The sequence below is a fragment of the Asterias amurensis genome, chromosome 1 (assembly GCF_032118995.1).
Source record: "Asterias amurensis chromosome 1, ASM3211899v1".
Taxonomy (NCBI): domain Eukaryota; kingdom Metazoa; phylum Echinodermata; class Asteroidea; order Forcipulatida; family Asteriidae; genus Asterias; species Asterias amurensis.
Genome location: NC_092648.1, coordinates 28790571 through 28814208, shown reverse-complemented (window position 1 = coordinate 28814208; position 23638 = coordinate 28790571). Strand labels below are relative to the sequence as shown.

At 38.0% G+C, this 23638-nt stretch overlaps 1 protein-coding gene across 1 annotated transcript in view; it reads left to right on the top strand.

Moving 5' to 3' along the window:
* Positions 1-870: 870 nt before the first annotated feature.
* Positions 871-23638, top strand: part of LOC139935844 (uncharacterized) — a 48171-nt gene continuing 25403 nt past the window's right edge. Inside the window, exons 1-4 of the mRNA XM_071930447.1 lie at positions 871-1460; positions 2448-2520; positions 3537-4018; positions 8376-8444. Coding sequence (XP_071786548.1) covers positions 1302-1460; positions 2448-2520; positions 3537-4018; positions 8376-8444 — 783 coding nt within the window. The 5' untranslated portion in view covers positions 871-1301. The remainder of the gene's footprint in view (positions 1461-2447; positions 2521-3536; positions 4019-8375; positions 8445-23638) is intronic.

Sequence of the window (23638 nt, the reverse complement as noted above, 5' to 3'; positions counted from 1 at the left end):
TATGGTAAATTATCTCAGAATCTCAACAACTTGAACGGCACTTCTTGCAGAGCTCAGCTGCTGCCCAGAGAAAAAAAACCGGGATAAGTTCAGTACAGTTTAGGCCCTTTATGTTATATTTCGGGGGTGCGGCAATCAAAACAAGCATTTTTTTACACAATTTTGTTTGTTAGTATGTTTTCAAGTCCGACCCCTCCCCCTTTTTGTAGAGATCGCCGTTGGTTACAAACATATTTTGACATAATTTTGAAATAATGGTTTATGACACTAAGATTTTATGGTGTTTCCTGACCATAACAATAATACTGACAACACTGTTCATGGCTCATGATGTCAGTTGTTATATACCATGTAAAAACTGCAGAAACAACTGAGAAACGGCACCATAGATCTCTATCAACCAATTATTACACTCATCACACAGGTCGGAGCATTCAGAAAGATACAGTAAATTGGCGGTCGGAATAATAATCAATCATCCATGCATTACTATTAACCTGAGCCGTAATAACTTGTTTACCTTTGCGAATGTTTTAGTTTTTGTTCCAAAGCCCAGAGTGCCACAATTTTGTCCGAAATTGACCGGACAGAGTGCAGCACGTCGGTCATACACTACTTTTAGATGAGATGTGATCATAGAGCTATGGATGTGATTCGCCTGACTGCTTCTCTATCTCTGTCGTATATAGCTATCCTTTGCTTTACCATACATACAAGACGTGTGTGTGCGCGCCATGCCTAATAATGAATATTAATGATATTGGATGGCGTCACGGATGTTTTGACCAATAGTTGATGATGTAAGTGACCTAACTTTATTGACTAAACTTACAGCTGATCGACCCCACGTTTAGGTCGTATGCACCACACACTCAATCCACGCGTAGTAAAGCATTGCTAGTGTGTGTACGGTGCATGTGGTGTAAAAGTGGCTATTGCATTTGGCACTGTGTAGCGGCTGCTGGACGACGGAGGCATAACAACGTACTTCATTCTCGTCATGAAAAGGGGGTATTTTGGTCGGAATTTTTCTTCCTGAGCCGACTAGTGGGAGACAAGAATTACACTACGGTTTGGTGCCAATTTGTCTGTTCTCACTCAAGGCATGAATATTCAAACGAATATAATCTACATGCCCACTTTAGAAGGTTTTTAAGTTGACTCAGTAAAATATTTTGGAAGAGTCGTCTGCGTTTAGTAAGGGCACATTATTTTTCACTTTGGTTGACATGGTAGAGTAACCACAATCAAGACAGTACACTGTAAATAGAGCCTTATCTACAGAATTTAAAGGGACGTTCATGTACAGGAACCATTCACCTCGCCTCGGACGTCAAACTGCAGCGTGTTTATCTTTGCCTGCCACACTTTGGGTCGCTTTGTTACCGGACATGTTGAGATTCCTGACGCAAAAGCTTCGAGCACAGTCACTAAATGAAGTGCAACCATATGAACCAAAGGTAAGCAACTTTTTTTCAATTTCTTGTCATTTTGTGAGCCTAAATTTAGTTAATCCATACAACGTATTTAGTTAAGTAAATTTTTTCCATTTTTGTGTGTTTTAAAAATGTTTGTATATTTAGAAGAACAAAAATTAATTCAATTGGCAAACTTCCAAAATAAATGTACAATTCATGAGTACAACTGTTTTTTTTTTTTTTTTTTTGCTGGTTTGACTGTTTTTTTTTAACTATTTGACGAAGGGAAATATGCCCAATGATGGAACAGACTGCCACTTCTTCATACATAAAACAAAATGATTAATATGAAATGGTCCAATTTAATATTTAGGAAGTAATTTACTACGCTTGTTTCTTCATGATGAGTGAAAAGGTTGCAGTCGATTCCAGCATCTTTCCTGGAAAAAGACCAAAATGTAGTTTTTGTGATTAAAACTCCATGGCTTTGGTACGAAGTTACTTTCCCATCAACTCTTTCCTAAAATATGAATAAAACAATAGCTTTCTAACTTTTATAAACAACCATGTCATGATGTAAGTTTATTTATAGGCAGTAGACACTTTTGGTAATTACTCAAAATAATTATTAGCATAAAACCTTTCTTGGTGACAAGAAATGGGTAGAGGTTGGTGGTATAAAACATTGTGAGAAACAGCTCCCTCTGAAGTGCTATAGTTTTGGAGAAAGAAGTAATTTTCCACGAATTTGATTTCGAGACCTCAAGTTTAGAACTTGAGGTCTCAAAATCAACCATCTAAACGCACACAACTTTGTGTGACAAGGGTGTTTTCTTCTTTCATTATTATCTCGCAACTTTGATGACCGATTGAGCTCAAATTTTCACAGGTTTGTTCTTTTATGCATATGTTGAGATACACGAACTGTGAAGGCTAGTTTTGACAATTACCAATAGTGTCCACTGCCTTTAACTTAAATACGTTGAAACGAACAAAGATCTGTGTATTTGCTTGTGTTTTTACACCAAGACTGAGGCACAGGACTCGGATTACAACACAGACTCGGAAGAAGAAAACCAAGAGGTGGAACAGTTTTTAGAAGGTTGGTGTCGCATTAGCATTAATTGAGTTTCACCAAATGTAATAATGATTTTGAACATCGAATGTACAGTTTGCGTGAGTTTTACATTTAATTAAGTTTATTTCAGACTTCATTGAACAGCAATCAAAAGTGACTGAAGTCATATATTTTCACTGTAGTGTATACATTGTGTTTTTCTATTTGTAAATAAATTGTTGGGTTTGGAGACCTGAACAATAATTTATTGCCCTTGACTGATAATGTTCATAATGCAGTCTGCCTACGTCGCCCTGGAATCAATGACCTCCTGTGTTCTGCAAAATTATTTTCTAGCCTATAACATTGTAATTTTGCCATGACTCACTGCACAGCCCAGCTGCAGGATAGAAACTGTGTACAAAGGATGTTATTGCACCATTCTTGCACAGTATCTGTTCCACAGACAGTATTTATTGTCTCCTTTGCGACCTACGTATGTTTCTGTAACCTCTAAACACATAAACACACATGCATTTTGTTTGTGCAATACACACACGTATGTAGAGTCTTATTTTCATATAACATAGTATACATTTTCATGGCATGTTTTTGTTGATGATATCGATACAGGTTTTGATAACCATTTCTGAGTGATATGATACTATAGCGATAGAACCAATAGACTTGCAAAGCAGCTCAAACATGGAATGTGGTCATTTTTGTGTGTATATCACACAATTTTCTTTGTGTTTATTTATTGCTGTAGGATTAACGGGGGATTTTGGTTAGGTGTTGAATACAGTCTTTTTAAGATATGACTGACTGAAATTTAAGCAGTGGTTTCCCTCTCTCGCCTCCAGAAAGAATGTGTGTCTATGAGAGTTTTAAGTGCATTATGGACAGGTTGAGAGCTTGCACATTGATTCTATGGCAACATTGTTTTAGCGACCAGTACATGTATGTCAACACTTGTTTGGATTGTACCAACCAAAATGCACACGTGTTTATCACAGCTTTCATGCATTTTAAAAACTGTTTTTGTGAATTCTTGTCAACAGAAAGAAAAATGTGCAATGGATCCTCCAATCCGATTTCTAGTCCGGCCCTAATAACACCTCACCCTGTGAGACTAAGACCACTGGAGGATATAGTAAACTCCACAGAGAATATTTTAACGTCAGACCGAGACAGACACAGCTCGGAAGAGGAACTCACAGGGTTAGACAAACAACCAACCCCAGAAAAACGAAAGTGGTCACAAATAAGTCGAGGTGGAAATGGGGACGTTTCAGGCTCAAGTGATGAGGAAGTTAAAGAACTCTGTGCCAAACCGATACCGTTGAGATTTAGTGCGTCACCGCCAAGGCACTTACAAAGACTAACGCGAAAGCATTCGGAAGGAAACGCCACCTTTTTCGTGGCAAATGTTGGCCCAGCCGGAGACTTTGCATCGCCACGGAAGCGACACAGGCATGCGTATCACCTGGATGACAGTCATGTGCAGAATGGTCGGTGTTTAGATTTTGAGAAAATGCAGCAGGTACGTATCCTACAGTATTTGTACGAAAAAATATGGCCGACTACAGGGTTGTATTTCAGCAATTTATAAGTGGCGTTTTTTTTTCTTCTCAAGGTTTCAGAAGTGTCATGCACAATTGCTTTCCTAAGTTTTGAAATGGAAGGAAGGCTCACTACATTAAAGTAGGGATTAGTTTGAAATTGTTGTTGAAACGTTCAAGAATGAATACCGGTACATACTTGCAAAATAAGGGGGTTCACTTTTAAACTTTGCCGTTTCCCTGATCTCATTGAATCCCTGAAACTCCGAAAAGTAGGCAGAGAGGAATAGAAGTTCAAAATTCAGGATGTGATGTTTGGCAGACAAACTCTCAGCATATTATTTTGTTATGACTGATTGATATGCATGGGATGTCCCAATATTAAAAAAGTTTCAGTTTGTGAAGTGCAACCAAAGCTTAAATGATATGGGAAATTCCTGGAAAATGCATCGTATATCAATTGTCAGTATATCGAAAGTGATGTAAGTTCTTTGGAGGTGTGCGTGACATTGTATACCACAGCTGTGCAATATTGCGTGCAAGTGGTGGAATCTTCAACACGTACTGTCAAGCAGATTGTGTACAGGTTTACAAACTGTACAATAGCCTGCATGATATGAGCACACTCTTGTATTATTGGGTTACTAGAAGTTGGAACTCTGCCAAATCTCGTTGGATAGCTGCCAAGAATAACAGTCAAGCATTGGATATAAATGCTAATAGAGTCAATTTGTGCTGATGTTTTTATAGTGACTGAACAAACTTACTGGTCCTATTTTCCCAGCTCTGGCAACTCTGTAATGTGTATACTTACGTATACCCTTTAGATAGCAAATTTTCATGTAGGTTTGCCAAAAGAATAATCTATGAAAAGAGATGCCAAATAAGATCCCCCTACTTTTTTACCCATAGAGACTTGATTGTATTATATGAAGGGTATTATTTTATCGGTACTGCTGATTGTTAAAAAAAAGGCTATAACATAGACTTGTTTAAATTTCAACCCCCACAACAAGATTCCTGGCTGGGCATCCATCTTGAAATATCAGATTACCCAAGTGTACACATTCTACACATGTGTAGGTTGCCTTGGGTAACTGAAAATCCTTTTGCAGCACTGGCAAGTGTTGTAATATTACAATTTGAAATAGGGTTGAACTATCCGCAAGGATTTATCTGTGATGATATGATTATGATTTTCTGGTCTTGTTAATATCTGATTAAGTCCCCAATTTGAGTTGAGACAGAAAAAAAAAATCAAAGTATGCTAAAGGTGATATGGGTTTGCAATATTTAATGCACTCACCAATGCACATTTTTGTCTTGACGAAAAATGCACACAAGGCTTCCTTTGTATTGTACACAAAAGTAGATGGCGTAATTATTAACCAACTACCTTTGGATCCAGGGTACTACAGAGGCAGCAGGCCAGCTAGTTTGAGTTGAATGCTTTGTGTTTGCGTGCGTGTGTGCACTTGGAATAATTACGTGCCTGATATCCTTGGAATCAAGCGCTCAGCTCGTCCGTGTCCATCCATGTGTAAAATGGCAGGCTGCTCTAGGGACGGTATGACAGATTGCCATGTATTGTTCCCCCTAAAGGGCTGGCAATAAAACCATCTTCAAGTTAGTAGCATCCATGCACATTTTAATTAAATGTATGGATCTTCCTTGATTGCCTACAATTGCCATCATTTGTTAGGCTAGCTAGTGTACACCAGGGACACAAATATTATATGAATCCACCCGTAAGTGAGAGTTTTGCCCCACTGTTCAAACGATTGCCTTCCTAACGAAAAGTGTGAGGCACTCTCGGGTTGAGGTTCATAATGTTAAATGTACATCAATTTTCAGGAGGTGCAGTCAGGACGATCCTGAGTGCATGGTACTGGTCTTTTTTACCCAACACATGTTGGGTACTACGGTGCCTTTGAAACAATGGAACAATGCTTCCCCCAAAGCCTAAGGTATTTTGTTCTAGTCGTATCCCAGAGAGGAGGAATTCTTTTAGTGGAAGGGGGAAGGGATGGGGTTGGATGGAAAGGAAAGAGAAAAGGGAGGAGGTCTGTCAACTGAAAAAAAGAAAGGAACAAAAAGAAAGACTTTCAAGGAATTACAGTGGTATACATGAAGGCTATAACATGAAATGACATGGACATGGTACTTTGACGAAAAGGTTTTACAGGTTAGTAGGGACAGTGACTTATGTAGTGCATTCTTAAAAAGGTCGGCCATTAAATGAACCAACTGTTTGCAATTTTTTAAGATTGAAATGCGCAAATTGCATCCTGCTGCCTCAGGCATGCACTGAAACTACAGTTCATTGATGTGACCTACATTATGTATGCCCATGTGATGTGTGCATTAACTGTTCATTGTAAACGTTCACTTCATCATTGCATGAATGTACATACAAATCTGCTTATTTATGAAAGAATTTGTGGGAAACATGTGGCAAACAAAAATTGTGTTCTCACAGTGATCGAGTCTTTTGTCAGTAGTGAATTTCTGTTGATTATCAATATCACAGATGTTTGAGATGACAGAAAGGGGAGTGACATGTAATGATAGGCCTAAATGTTCAGAAATTCTCTCAACTGTAAATTAGGGTTGAGACACCTGGCTAAGTATAAGCACATAGGCTACATGTACAGTACACAGGGATTTCCATCCACAGATGTATTAATATAGGTGCACCAATGCAGATTTCTGGCACATGTGCAGGAAGAGATTTGCCTCAATTGCAATGCCTTTCCTACTGTTCAATCAAGGTCTACTTGTACGCGTGTGCATGTTCATACAAACTGTAGGCTACCATAGATTAGGAAGCTAATGCATGTATACATCATGTACCTGCACATTTCAAGGGATTAAAAAAAATTTAAGCAAAATTTATTTAACAAATCTTCATTGTACTGTTCCTGTACAGAAAAATAGAAGTATTTAAATTTACATGAGTAACCTGTGATGTTTTTTTATGGGCAGCAGATACATAATTCTGTAATGTACAGGATGTCCCGCATGTGCCTCGATTGTAGTTCAAGGCCTACTTGTATTATAAGTAATCGTACCTGCACATTTTTAGGGGATTAAAATGCAAGCAAAATTTATTTTAGAGAACAATGACAAAAAGAAGTATTCAATTTACATGAATAAACTGTAATGTCAATGGAAGCAGTAGAGTGCAAAACAAATTGTTTTTGCAGGAAAGCAGGTTTCATTTGTGTCATGATATTTTGTCATTGTTTTCACCTGTTCTGGTTATAAATATCAGCTCAGCATAGGAACTGCTGGTGGCCATTAAGGTTTTTTTCCCATTGACACTTGAGGACTGAATTGCATTGGATATCTGTTCGGTGGCTGGGCATGTCCGAACATGCATCAGTGTCAATAATGTATGAACGTCTTTCATCTATCAGACTTTTTCAATTTCTCTTCTTGCCGTTGGATGCACACTGAGCACAATGTCTCTGCGACTGTGCTTCAAAGAGATTACCACTAATGTAAATGTACAATTCATTGCAACACTAGGTTGCAACAGATTTGTGTCAAGGCCATGTATTAATCTATTGATTGCAGCATAAATGCAATTTCATTAATTTTGTTCTTTTCAATTTTCATCCTAATTCAATTTAATATTGTGTATTGTGTAAAACCTGTTCTTTTATTTTGCTTATTTCCTTTCCTCCCAGCTTTTTAAGGACCCAATTTTCTCTCCTTAGATTATTGGTTGTTGTTTTCCCTTTATTCTCCCATTTGTTAAGATCTGACTGAAATTTGTTAATTACATGTACCTCATTAGTCCCTTCACAAGCAGAAACTAACTATGTCCCTTCAAGAAACTTCAAGGCTTTATCAAGGTGTACAACAAATAACAACCAGTATTCTTAATGAAAGATCTGTAATATAGTAAAAAAATGTTTGCCTGTTTAAACTCTATTTTTATTTGTTTTTGGGTTTTTTTTGGGCTTTTTTTTTGGGGGGGGGGGGTTAAAACATGTGGCAAATAAAAAGACAAAGGATTATTCTAATACAAATTTGAAATATAAACTAAAATATTGAAATTTTAAAAGCGTGGAACATAACATTTATGTATATTTAGGCCTATTAGTAATTAAGAATTAAATATTTTTGAACATGTTTACAATGTGTAAATCTTCAAGCCCATCACTTTATTGTTGTTAAAAAAATTTTCAACAAACAAATAATTGCTTTAAAACCAACAACACAGCTTTTCCAGCCTAGATTAACCTAGAGCTAATTTGTAGAAACTCATAGTGTTTAATTCTTACGACAGTTTGATTGATTATGTATTTATTCTGAATTTTCTTTCTATAGAAGCAGTGTTTTAAGAGGTTCCTTAGTCATGGGCATGGTGTCCGAGCAGCCAGAATGGTACGGATTAAGGTGAGTTATATTTGAAAATGATTCGGGTAAAATTTAATGTTTTTAAAATTTTATTTATTTGAAGAGGAATGGAATTGTCAAACTCAATTTTTTTTGATGTACTGGGTTAAATAAATGTCTACGAATGTGACAATGTCACAATAAATAACTTTAAAATGTTGTGGATCTGAGTGCACTTTGTAAAATGTACACAGTATTCCAGTAAGTGCAATCTATTGTGTGTACAAAGTTCCATTGTAGGTAATCAAGAAAACTTATCGTTGAATAGGATACCTGGGTTAACCCCTGTATTTGTGACTCACAAAGCAAGCACTCTTGTTTACAGGTTTAAGGCTTGCAGCTACAGAGAGTTCAGTTGCGTGGCATCCTTGGTTTCACTATCGGCAGTATGAACTGTTTTTCGCATAATTTTGAATTATTTTCAAACTGAAATTTTGATTTAATAATAATAATAATAATAACAACCGCATTTCTATAGCGCCTAACACCTCCAAAAGAAAGTCTCTAAGCGCTCACGACTTTCCTGAAAGTATTTTTTTACATTGCCCTTTGTTTTGTTTTTTTAATTTTAAATCTTGGGACATAATTCTTTGTTGGCAGGGGCCATCCAGGGTAAGGCGCTCTTGCTTTGAAGTTGTCGTGATGAGTAGGATAGCATGATGTACCTGCATATTGTTGTTTGTCTATTAAATAAATAAACTTCCGCTTATTTTGCAGTTAATAGTAAGCATACAATGCCTATAAGATACACTCCCAGGTTTTTTATAGTCTTGCAGTGCCAGTCAATGGTTTGGTGCAGGTACATTTTCAAAACAATCGATTGTAAAACTTACGTTGTTGTTGTTCTTATTCTTCTAACTTATGTGTTAGTATTATTATTTGTTTCACTAAGCTGAGTCATGCCCAGTATAAATTTATAGTTTTGCAGTCCTTGTTTTTTTATTTCAGCTCAGTCAAGCGTGAGAGATTGACATGAGTGTGTAAAATAGGTACCTGTACATGTACATCACTTATTTGTATAAAATAACATACAATGCAGAGGAAGGAAACTGTCTTGACGATGTGTAGATTCTTCCCTTGACCTCAAAGAATCGAAGAGAGCTGGCCTGGGAAAATTAAATACATCAGACTAGTGGAAAGGCAGCTGTGTACAGTGCATCAGGCCTGAATGATAATCTTCTGCATGTACATGTATACATGATTCATTTTTTAAGGAATTTATATGTGTACACTTGTACACTATGTATGGTCTGTGTAAGTTGCTGCGAAGCAACTTATAGAATAAACGTTTATGCTGACTTCAATGAAAAAAGTCACTGTTCCCCAGGTGGCTCTCTATAGATTGACATAATTTTTTAATTTTTTAAATTTCTTTTGCCCATGCCATGCAGGGAAATGATTAGTATAGTATTTTGAAAGTATAGGAATGATTTGATTGTATGTATCCAGTTTAGTAGGCTGTACACGGACAAGGAGTTAAGATCATCAATAATTCGACTATGCCATTTTAAGCTGCTGATGGGTCTATAATAATGGTTCGACTCTGATCCCCCCTCCTCCATTGGTTATGTAGTAGGTTTGTAGCTCTATAGTTGTTACCAGGAAACAGTGGCCTGATGCCTGGAAGGTCATGAGTTATTTGAGAGCTGAAATTGTCTGCTGAAGCCTGTCGAAAAAGGGCTTGGTTCTAGCATAGATTGCAAAAACCAAGTCATAAATATTTTCTGAAAGAAAACAAACCTCAATTTGGTTGTAGCATGGTTGTGTATGTACATCATGTTATATGTATGTAGGGAGGTGTACGTTTGTATACAATGAAAATGTTATTTTGGTGGTATCCTGCAGGCTTTATTGCTTGTCTCCCTAGGGGGGTTACCTCTGAGACAGCACAATTTTGTTTCAACATGTGTGTGAACTGGATGACCCTTTTCCCTTTGCAGACAATTGGTACTTAGGTTGAGGTGAAACTGCGGTTGATGCACAACTATACACTTACATTGTTAATCCGATGGGTTATCACTTACATGTACGAAAACCGTTTTTGGTCAACATATCCTGTTTTCCTTCCATTGCTTGGGATCTGTCTTCAAATAATTCTTAAGTTTAATGCCCTATAAGAACAGTTTTAAACTGTTCAAGGTTTGTTGGTGTGGGGATATTTGATTGAGGCTGATTTTTTTTACAGTTACAAACCAGCACATTTAAAATGATTGATGCACAAAATGTTTCTTATGTATCCAGCTCTTTTCCAATAAGGACAAAACATACAGTGTAACTCACAGTAAAATACAATGCTGTTTAAACATTGCTTGATACGTAGAAGGCCTACACAATGGTGTCTTTCTACAAAAGGTGTACCCAATACATGCCTGAAGTCACCACCTTAAAGGTTTTCAACTTATAATTCTGCTCCCTGTGGACTATGCACCCTTCCTTCATGCTCTCTGTATATTAAGCTCAGAATCCTTTGAGCTAAAGCAGGGCTATGAAAATAAGGCCCTGTTCTTCAGTGTTTTCACTCAGTGCCTTTAAAGTTTAACTTGCAGAGAGTGCCATGAGGGGGGATTTAAATGGCATACTGATCAATGCATGTGTGGGGATAAACCTCCTGGCATAATGTTCATATTGATTGAGGACAACAAAGCTGCAGTGTCCATGCTTTTCTATATTCATAAATATTTAATGTGTTATGTTGCACACATGTGGTAGGCCTACACACCCCCATCCGGCTCAGGGCTGTATTGAAATTTACTTTGTATCTATTTAAGAAAAAATATGTACATCCCTCTTAGATGTTTGCAAGGAAATTCTTGTAACAGGCAAGGGGTGCAGAATGTCATACCATGGAGGTATATGAGGAACTCTGGCCATTTCTGAAATGGCGGCTAGGCTACAGAGCTCAACGGCTTCGCTTAGCAACATCCTTATCTTAGGAACAGCCAGAGCCATATAACCACTAATTCAAAATGGGGCCAGACTTTCTTTGCCCAGCCTCACTTTGATTTAGGAGAACTTGCCTGCCGGGAGAGAAATGGAAAACCTTGGTTGCGTAAAGGCTTACGTGTACATATTGTCTTGTAATATGAACTTTAAAAAAAGCTTTTTTTAATGAGATGCTCAACATAACAGGAGCAAGGAAGCAGAAAACATTTCTGTAATTCAGCGTCTGAAACCATTGAAACTACATAATCTTGTGTCTCTTTTACATACAATGTCCCAAAGGAGAAGAGAAACAAACAACATTGATTTTATGACTGCCACACAGCATGCTCTATTATGAGATATTTTGCATTTTGTAAATGCTGATCTGAATAGGCTATTCTTTGAACTATTGCAGACTTAGTTTCTTGGCTTTTGTGTGCTAGAAATCCATGGTTGCATGGAGACTACACAGAGTTTCAAGGTTGTCCCGATATTGTTGGTTGTATAGCAGATTATTGGGTTTGTAATAATTACTTAAAGGGATCAAGTGTTTAGAGTTTGAAGTATGACCTACATACTTTGTTATGTTGATAACAATCTTAATAAAGTAAGATTTGGAAAGAAAAACACCCCCCCCCACAAAAAATCTCAAAACCCCACCCCCTAAAAAGTATACATTTGACTGGTTTTAAGTATGGATGTGTGACAACTGCGTTACTGTACACATGATGTTAGTCCTGGTCAGCACGAAGCAGGCCTAATACAAGTACATGTACGCAATGCATTAATATAGGCCTACATCATGTACATAATGTACACTAATGTACAATGAAAACTGTGAAGTTCTCAGTTGGAACTGTGAAAAGCCATTCAGCAATGTACATGTTCAGTGTTGTTTGTTGAGTTTATGCAACATACATTAGTATGGAGTGTATTTAAAAACATGATAGTTCTTTTAATTGGAATTGAAGTGTTTGTAAAAAATATCCAATACTGGTAGGCCTATAGCGAGACAAAATACACATGTACGCAGTGCTACGCACCACCCATTACAATACTGCAACTGCAGCTACCGGTACATGAATTTTAGACAAAACTTTCTCATGATGACATTTATTGTTACAAAACCATCAGTTTCACAAAAACGTCAGGATGAAAGATGTGCACATTAGATGTACAGCGTGGTTCATATTCAGCAAAACTGCATTGTAAATGTGCACCATTTAAGTACAACTACATTGTAAATGACGATGACTAGAGCAAGCTAGTCGAAACGTTGAAACCAACTTAAGAACTGACTCCGCCTGGGTAATAGTTTAAAAAGCAGGACAGTTCTTTTCAGAACTGAGAAGGCTCCCGAACACCTGAACAATCTGCTCTGCGGTAGTAGAATGAAGAAAGACCGTTCTCTAAGAACAAACTCTACCTGGCAAGTAGATACACACATGGTGTTTTCACAAACCAAATATATATTGTAAATGTACACCTTTTAAGTTTTAAGAGTACATGTACATCACCAGACAGCTTGATTTGCCCATAAAGATGTTGACATGTCTGGGGTATGACATGATCACATGATCACATAATTCAGCAGACAATCTTTGCAATCTTGATCCATTTAAGAAAAGAAAAGGTCTGCTGACCTAATAACTACAGTACAGAGTGTTCTTCTGTACTGCCTGCTAAATTGCCCGCTTCTGGAAGGTTAAAACACTTGTTGCCAAATGTATCCGCCCCTGGCATCGAGCCATGATTTGATGAACTGTCACACTTCACAGTTGGCTATGTACTTTATCCATATACATGTATAGTACATTCTTACACACACAGCAGTTTTTACTAGAAAACAAAATCGCACATTATTTTCAAATTACACCCGACTGTTGAGTTGAACATTTTTAAGTGGGGGGGGGGGGGGTTGACCTTTTCTTGTCATTTATTATCCATACCACACTCTTTTGTCACACATCATTAGGGTAAATTATAATGTGCATGTTCCTAAACATGCTGAACATTTTTTTTCTCATGAGAGCCAAGCTGGGCTTCGATCTCACGTGTGGAGGAATATTGCCCAGTGGCAATATTGACCAGGGGCAATATCCACCCACCGCAAAACCACAAAAATCAATGGCTACACCCACCGTCAGTATTATGGGTAAATCATTGGATTGAGGCATGTGGTGCGAAGGCCATCACAGCAGCCATCATGTGCTGAATGAGTGATATTAATTTGTCTGGGCTTTCAACTTTTATGGCAAATGTCTGCTCGTTCAATTTGGGCTGAGATCTATTTACCATAAACATGTAGTTGACTTTTGACCTGATGAAGTGATGATCATTATAATTGTGCCACATGTGCTCAAGACTGCAATATCACTCACATTGGGTTTCCATGTAGGGCCTACCCTTTTGTACAACCACAGAGCGACAAACTGGGCAATCTCCAGTGTATTCCATCAGCAGGTCCTGTGGCGTTGTGGGCGAGTTTCTCTCCCTCACGCAATGAAACAAAAAAATACTTGGCACCAAGTGGTTCCCAAAATGTTCTATGCACGCGAGACTTGCATGCACGGTTTATGTACACTGTAATATCTCCTGTACATCCATCATTATTCCACATAATACAAAACTTGGAAATGTCCAGTGATATATTAGTGATTGATTTAGTGGAAACAAGTTCTATTATTGAAGAGTGTTGCATTTAGTATCTTGCATGATTGTGGGTAATGTTTGAAATATCCAATTCACCCTCCCCCCCCCCCAACACACCCTTGCACCTGCAAGCAAAATATATTGTACCATAGGGCCTATAGTTGTGCATTAAGATACTGAACAGTGGACAGAAGCAAGCTATTGAACAAACTCATCCATAAAATAGTTTTTTTTAAAGCCCTCAAACCAAAGAGCCTGCATGCGCTCCAGTTAAAGTACAAAAAAAATCTAGTAACAAAGACACAGTATGTGCTATCCTTTCCCGGGTTTGAGTTTCAGCTCAAATTTTGCTTGGCAATTGATCCAAGCCTTAATTTGGCACAACCCTCCTCTTGGCTATTTTCAGAGAGGGTGTTCGTTGTTTTGATAAAAACAGTATGCCCTGTAACATATACACGCAATGTCTGCTGGCCTGGTTGGCACACTGCTTTCATCTCATCCAGGAAGCCTCAGAACTGGTGACACTTTGGTGGTTGCCACACAAGAGACAATCTGTGTGGATTTTGTCTCGGCAAAGGTACGGAACCAGGAGTTTGGTGTGACTTGATTAGGTTCGAAAAGAAGGTTTTTGAAGTAGTCTTAAAGAAAGAGAAAGCTTCTTGCTTCTTGTTCTGTTTTCAAAATAAGTGTTGTGCCAGTAGATTTTGACAACCCTGGAGTTATGCTGGGAAGAGACCCATGGAAAGGTCCTAATCCTTAAGTGTGAGCGCACAACACAAGGTGATATAGTGTTGCTAGGTTTGAATAGAGGGAGCTTAACCAAAAGTGATCTATGAAACGCTAGCCGAGGCATTTTTTTTTAGTACTTGGACGTCGGTGTCCTGTACCAGCACTTTAATCCTATGCCTTCGGGGTATCTTTGTATTTTAATAAAGACTGATTGGGCTGTAGCAGGGGTTGGGCTGGCAAATATTTGCCCCAGTCATATTGATAATGTACTTCACTGATAAAACTGACCAGCAGCAGCTGCAGAATGAACGTATTCAATAAAAGGAGGGGTCTTTGTAGGTCATGTGACTTCCCTTTTTACGTCATGCCATAAGCTCAGGGCATGACATGCTGCAATACACACCTCCCTCCATGCTGAGTAAACCAGACAAAGGATTCCGATTCCAGTTCAGTCGCGAAGGCAGTAAAACAGTTCTCTGTGAGGAAATGCACCATGGGAATCATGCATATTAAGTTGAGATTGATTGAGAGTGTGGTTTGTCGGCCATGTTAGCCGATTGTTGTCTGTTTTTTAATTTTGGTTCTCTTGTAACAATGATGACAAATGAAGTCATGCTTCACACATAATGTATTCAAGGATGCACCATGTGTAAACAATGTAAACATCCAATCCCAGCAGTGAAAATAATCTAAAATGTTATAAAAAATGTGTCTTTTCAGTGCATCTTGAGGTTAAAAAAAGCAATGGCCATTATTTTACATTACAGGTTTGGTGTACATACAGTCATAATGTGATGTTTTGTTTCAAATATCAAGTATAAACCACAAGGCAAATTGACTGCAATCTAGTTAATTGTGGGTCGAACAAGGCTTAGGATTTGAGGTAGCAGGTTGAAATCCAGCTCTTGCCAGTTTGTCTGTGTTCACCCCAAAATTAGTAAATTTTGTCCTTTTCCAGTGAAAGTTGTCTTAGAAGGTGAGGCCACACCGGCTCTTTTCAGAGCCAACACTCCCTCAAAAGAGATTGTATACATGATTGTACCCCCAAGTTTACTATGCAGCAGTATTTACTTCATGAAAGTTCTCTTGTGGTACAGTACATGTACAGTACATGTGATTGTGTACATTAACTTTTACAATACATTTTTAAAAGGAAGAATTTCAGGATTCATTGTGTACATGAACTCTCTTGCAATCTGATAGACTTTTGAACTTATTTTGCACTGTTAAAAGCAGACTGATAAGAGTTTTCTATTTGTGTCTGTTGCCGATTAATGAATTGGACGCTTTCCAGCATGTGGGAGTTGGTACAGACTCACTTTTCCAATGTAATGGGCCACTTGTTTGTCATCTTGTCAATGATAAGAGATAGGGATAGAAGCTTTGTACGAATAACTGCGATGCATTCCAGCTGGCAGTGAGCCAAAGTATTTGCCCATTTGACTTTGGAACTGAGTGAAAAGTAGTGACTGACTAATCATCAGGTTGTGGAGGGTCCCTATGGATAAGTCTGGAGTCCACACATGATGATAGACCCATCGAGAGTTGAAGACACCCTATCATGACCCTTGACCTCCCCTACCTCCATGGTTTTATACAAGCTTTACTGCAGATTTAAAAATTTTGACAATTTTGGATGCTGTTCTAACAACAGTTACATGTACACGAATATAGATCTATCACTCATAACACTAACCAAGCTCTAACAGACAAAGAGATTGTTTTGCTATCCATAAATGGCCAACTGACCTGTCCGAAAGTAAAAGGACATGCAGAATTTGATACACATGCACTGTTTATGTGCATGTATAGTGCATTGTACACTGTAGTGCCATAGTGCACCATGTACATGTTTACTAACAATGTACATACACTGTGTATGCACTATGTCATATGTGGTGTACATCATGGTTGGAACATAGATCTGAGCAAGGGTTGGAGTTGGAGCAAGTTGCATCATGATCGCATCGATATTGCAATCAAAAATATCTCAATCTATTGTGCAAGTGCTTGCACAAATTTAGCCAGGCAGATATTGCAGTTTGTACATGTATGCATTTACAGACATGTAGGCGGCCTACATGCATACAGTAACAAACACATTTTCCCCTTTGAAACCATAGACCACATGCCACAGAGCAAGCATGCTCTATGCATTTAGACCTATGTAAACCACAGTAGGAGTGGTGCATTACATGTATTTTATCCAATTAGGGTGTAACATATAGCCTTCTGTTCGGAATTACAGTGTCTTTTTGTCTGTTTTGTTTGTTTAAAAAAATAGTCCACAGCACAGGCTGATATTATGAAAACTGCTGATGTGTACAACCCCAGAACCTTAATTTTCTTTAGTCAAATTTCTGTATGTACAATGTACACAATACACAAGTTCTTTTAAAAATAAATCCTTTGGAAAGGAGCCAACCTTGGCAAAATTGGCAAAGTTCCAGAGGGGCATCCCCAAAAGGTTGCTTGATCCAATCCTGGTGCTTGGTTACAAATTATGTAGACTCAGACAGCGTTTTGATGAAATCATTTTTTCCCCCCCCCTCTAAAAGCTCTGGGGGCCTTGAAATATGTCAAGGAATTACTGTGGCCATGGTTACAGTTTTACTTCTTCAGAGGGAAAACTAGAACTTAGAAGCGACTTGGTGATCAATATTTTACAGTAAAAGCATTGATTGGTAACATTGCCATTCTGTTGTTGATGAGTGCTAATGTGTTTTTCCAAACGCATATTGGTAAAATTCACGCAACATATATATTGTACATTGTGTTGATGATATGGAATCCACAGACTAAATTGAAAGTGGGACACGGATCATGATCCTTTACACTAAGTGGTTTGCAGATTAATGTTTGTAACACATTGCCGGCCAACCGATCCATACCATTTATGCTGGGACTTTTTTACATGGAAAACTTTGTTTAAAGCGTGAGAAATTTTAGGACTTTGGTGAACACTTCATGCAAAACATTTCATGGAATAGGTTTTAATTTGGCTACGTGTCATTCCACCAAAATTATAATAACATGTAACTGTTCATCAATGAGTGGAACCTTTCAGCAAATAAGATTTTTTTTTTTTCTTTCTCTCTCTCTTTTTCGCTCTTTGTGAATGCAATTGAACACTGGAAAAAAAAAATTATGTTTGTGTGCTTAGACATTTGCCTCTCTTTTTGCTAAAATGCAAAGTTTACGCCAGTTAAAGCCATTATACACTTTCGGTAAACAGTATTGTCCAAGTCCCACACTTCGTGTATCACAACTTATATATAAAATAACAATCCTGTGGAAATTTAGGCTCAATCGGACATCGGAGTCGGGAGAAAATAACGGGAAAACCCACTCCTGTTTTCGCGCGTTTCGCCGTGTCATGACATGTGTTTATAACAACTCCGTAATTCTCGTTAACGAGAATTTATATTGTTTTACCGTTTTCTCAAAAAGTAAAGCATTTCATGGACTAATATTTCAAGAGAAGTCTTTCACCATTACCTTCTGTAAACCCTGTAAATTATTTGTAAATCTGTGAACTTTTTTTTTTTCTGTACCGAAAGGGTCCAATGGCTTTAATGCCAGTTTATTGTTCAAAATTTTACCTAGTCTTTTTCTATGGGTTTTATAGTTCTTTAAAGTAGCCTACATTACAAAACATAAGTGAATCGTGTAAATGGCATTTGTTTTGTACATGTACAACAAAAACATGAGGTTACCAAAGAAAAACAAAAATGACTGGCCATTGTATATGTACAGTATGTGTACACACTGCTCTTTAAATAATTCCCTTTTGTGGTGTGACCTCACAATGGACCCACATCTGTCCCAGTAAGCTCTTATCTCCTGTCTCATGTACTGTTTGATTTCACGGTGCGCCCCCCCCCCCCCCCCCCTCTTCCATCCTGTCATTATTGTGGTGCAGTGTACAGCAGCAGCATGCCAGCCATACCTGGTGGCATTTCTCACTTCCTTGATGTGTACTCAGTACTTGCTAATGTTTTCTTTGGGGGGTTTTGTGTTAATGAGATCAGACCTGTGTTTGGTTAATGAATGGTCACAGTGGTTGTACCCTTCATCATCAGGAATTTGAAGCCACAAGATACAATATGGCTCTATTATGGGTCTTGGTAACAGGTGAATCGACACAGGAGGCTAGACTGAGTGAGGAGGGGAAAAACTTTCCATGTTGAAGTTGAACCAAAGGATCGAAAGTTTCCTTTCCCTGCCACAAATTTTTCGTTTGTTATGAAATAAACTAAAATTTTATACTCAAAATGAGATATTTCCTTTTTGTAAAAACGAGTGAAATAGTGGTGGCAGGTTTATACGGAAAGTTTCCTAATCGATTCAGTCTGCCAAATAATGCAAGCTATACATACAGGCCTGAATAAGTTTTTTAAAATGTTACTCATAGTAGAGCATACAAAAACTACTCATACTATTTGATTACTGGTTTAACAATGAAATTTAAGAATTAAGAGCAAGAAGTTTAAATCGGTAACAAACTGCAGAGTGTGCCTTTAAAAGGAATTTCCCTTGTTCACTTCTTCCACTGAAGAGAATTCAGAAAAACCTTGTTTTACCTCTGGCCTTTAAACAAGGGCACTTTGTACTGCAGATAATTTCACAGACAGCGATTTGATTTCAAGCTAGTTTGATATTCTAATCACCTGGAATGATAATCAGTTCACATTGATTTAAAGGTTCACAAACTATCCATGTGTCTTTGACCCTTGCTTTGTGTGTGAACTCACATCTCATGGAAAAGAAGCACACAGTGCTTTATAACTGAAGTTGCTTTCTTGGAAGAGTGTGATTCCTGAAATTCTCTTTGTTGGGGGGGGGGGGGAGAATCTTAAGGCACCAAGCATGGCACAGTAAATGGGATGAACAGACACTGTCTGGGTAGTGAGCAGAAGAAGTTACACTCAGTACAATACACCTGTGTACATTATAGAAACTGCATTGTGCCATTCTGTACCTAGATTGTGTGCATGGCTTGCATGTTTCATTAGAAAATTGACAAGTTGATACTCAGCAATTTGACACCCACTGCAAAATCTCTGTCATCTACTGAATGATTCAGCGGCATATTGTCAAAGCCGTTCCTTCCCAGTATAATGTATGCAGCTTCCAATTTGGTAGATTCCTATCGTAGTGTCCAGCTAGCTATTGACAGTTGCTCCTGGCGGCGTCAATTTCAGCCCGAGCCCCACTGACCAGAAATTGGGTCATGGCATCGCCACCAGGCCATAGGCCTACTCACCAGCATAATTTGCGCGTGCATCTGCATACTATAATAATATCCATTCGCATTTCAAGCGAGTGAAGGGTCCGCGCGTAAGAGATTCGTTTCATGATCACTTTATCTGCTTCCACGGCAATTCTAGGTAATTGACAACTGATGTTGATTCCCCACACTAGCACAAGCACACAAACATAATTGCATTATAAATTTTTGTAGTCAGAACAAGAGAATGATGGATGATGGCCTGTGAAACAAATTGAAGAGGCATGGGGCAATCTAAAACCAAGGTTGAACTACAAAGTACAACAAATACTGGTCTCACGTTTATTACTGTTAAGGATCAATCAGTGTCTTGTGCTTTGTCTGTATGCTGTATTAAAGTTCCGAAAGGATAAGTGTTTTGGTCTCCATTAGTATTAATGTTGCCCGTATTCATTTTCTGTAGCACCACCAATGATCTGAAATAAACTATAGCGAAAGGTGAACAAAGCACTGGCAGTCACATAATGAGATTTGGTATAAAAACTTTCCATACACATTGCACCACTCAAGCTAAAGACTAAGGAATTGCATTTAAAAAAAAAATGCATATCTTTAGCCTTCAATAGCACAACTTTCATCATGCAAATTTGTACAGCTCCATGATTGAACTACGTGCACGTGCATGGTGTATCATGAACAATAATGCATCATGAATGGGCCTACATGTACTCGTGTACACCATGTACTACAAAAAGGTTCATGTACATTGGACAGCACTCTCATCTCATGCTCATTTTCATTTAAGAGTATTTTGTGAACTATTATAGTGCATGTCTTTGTACTGAAAAGGATGTCTTCCATGTTGGACAATTACTGACTTGGAATGCGATACTGCTAAGTGTTCTAACATGAAAACTTCTTTTGCCTCACTTAACAAACATTTTCTAGTTTACATATTAATGCAACGCCCCTCAAGGTATGTGCGTTGAGCAGTCCTGCTGAGCCTAAAATCGGCAGAATCCTTTTATTGAATGCTTCTTCCACTGTCATTGGAGATTTGGGGTTGAAAAGAAAGGCAAATTGCATTTTCCCTGGAAGTGCTGGAAACTCTGGTGATTATCTGAGGGAATTAGATGGTCCCTACGCTGATTAGGATTTCTGCTTTGGAGTTTACCAGGGGGGACATTGTGTATTCAGGTGAATGGCTCGGGTCACCTTGGCCTTAATAGTGGCCCAAGGGAAGAGTCAAGACTCTTGGATCAAACAGTTGATGACTGATGGGTTGAGAAAGGAAAGGAATTAATGTAAAGTGGAAGGGGCCTTCAACATTACAGGAAAGGTGTAAGGTCGTAAACACCATTGTTATTGACCAAAACAAGTTTGGCTGAACTTCAAGAACATTTAATCATGTTTAGACTGTAGTCAGCTAGACTGTACATGTAAATGTGGTACTTGGATGGAAGGTCACAATTACTCAAATTTAGAAGGTTAAATAATGGAGGAAGGATGCAGTAGGAGCAGGGAATTACTTTTTTTATTGCATTGTCAAATAGTTTGAGTGAAGTTTTGTGTGCACTGAACGCTCAATATTATTAAATTGCAAATGGTGATTTTTGAGCAGTAGAGGAACTTAATATATTAGTAAGGAGACATTTTCTGTAGTATTTCGCCAAGGATGTCAATGGGTAAAACCCCTTTCACTGTCAGCCATATATGTATGATGTAGGCAGTTAACAAGACATTTGCATTAAAACAAAATTGAAGAAGAAAAGAAAATGAAAGGATGAACAGCATGCCTGGAATTAGCTGGAGGCCATGGCCTGATCTGTTGCTCTTGTCTTGGCCCTGGTGCCCCTTCAAATGTTTCCCATTGACACTGAAGTGTAAGGCATACCCCTCCTGAGATAACATTCCAGGCTTGAAACAAAGAGAATTTTTAACAGTGCTCAAAATACACATTTTTAGAAGGACCACACCACATCATCCTCATGTACATACATGTAGGCCCTACATTGCAGTGAATGATGTCCTGATGTATAGCATTGCAAAATGCTATGCAAAACCATGGCAAAACTTACCAATTGCTAGCTACTTAAAAATCATCATTTGCTACTTAGCATTCACTGTGCACAAAATCTGTTCAGTCAAAATGTTTTGCTATAGATACAACATTTCTGGATGAAATCGCTCCCTGCATTGTACAATGTACATCTTGGGGTCCCAAAAACCAATGTGTACAACTTTCTCTTTAAATAGCCTGAAATCCTTTCCTATAGATTAAAAAAATCAACTGATGTTCCCTAGAGACTGACCTTATCAGGTGACCTTCTGCTATATTTAATCCATATCCTGAGTAAGAGACTGTGATCTGTGGCCTAAAGCGAATTCTTTGGACAATTTTCAATGAGGGAACTTCCTGTCCAAACATCTTTAGTTACACTGTGAAAGAAGAATTTCTTTTAATTGTGTACATTACATTTTTATTATCTTCTGCTATTCATTGGAAGTTGAACAATTCAATTAGAATTCTGCTCTGCGCCCTGTACAACCTTTCAGTTCTGAATTAAGCTGAATGTAAGGACAACATTGAGCTGGAAGGAAAATAAGTTGCGTACGGTGGAGATTTATGTACGCACAACCCTTGCCATTTCAGCACAATTACCGGTACTCTCGGGCCATTATAGCAACAACGGCACGCAACAAAAACAAATTGCAACCTGGCATAGATTAAGTTTGTGTTTGTTGTGGTGATTGCATTTGTTTGGTTATGAAATCACAGCCCCTTCCAAAATTATTTTTAGTAGTGGTCAGATAAGTTTTCATAAGACAAAGAGGAGCATAAACAAACAATTGGATGAATTTGTTGTGGACACTAGGGTATAAGTACAGAGGATAATGTAATATGGATTGGAAGGTCAAAGGCATGAAATTATTTGTCACTGTGAACAGACATTTGTGCAATATTTTCATTGGGAAAAAAATTGTTTGAAAAATAGGTCTGACTTTTTCGAATTTCGACCCTAGCAGAGTCTTCGAAGGGCTTTTGAGAAAGACTCTGCTAGGGTTGAAACATCAGGCCATCAACAATTTTTATGCATTTGTACCATTTTATAGGTCATTTAGTTGGTAAGCAGTTTGCAGTTCTATAGTCTCATTTTTTTTTCACACTAAACTCATGACCTCTCTTAGGTCCTATTGTAAACATAAAAAACACTTAATCTAATCCTGTGGATTTGCACCAGTAAACTGATATTAGTCACTCAATCTATATTTATAAAGCTTTAAACCTTGACCATTTTGGTAAATAAGTATAAATATATTAAGGCACATTGTTGTCAGGGGACGATTCAGTGAATCGAGAAGTAAGTGCCTAATTCCTTTCTTTATTCAAAGTTTTTTTATTTGTGCAGTTTCAATGAAATTGTAATACCTTAATGCAGAGTTCCTTGACTCCGGGGAAAACTCTACCCTAAAAAACAAAACTAAAAAGGCATTCATGGTTGATGCAGGGAATGTCCAGGGAAAACAAAAATTCACTTGAATGCTTCAGTGTGAGGGGAAGATGAAAAGAAAAGATGCATTATTTTGGGGCTATTTGTGACAAACCAAGCATAGGGTCCATCCCCGAGCGTAATGACTGGCTTCTCAATGAGGGAACATT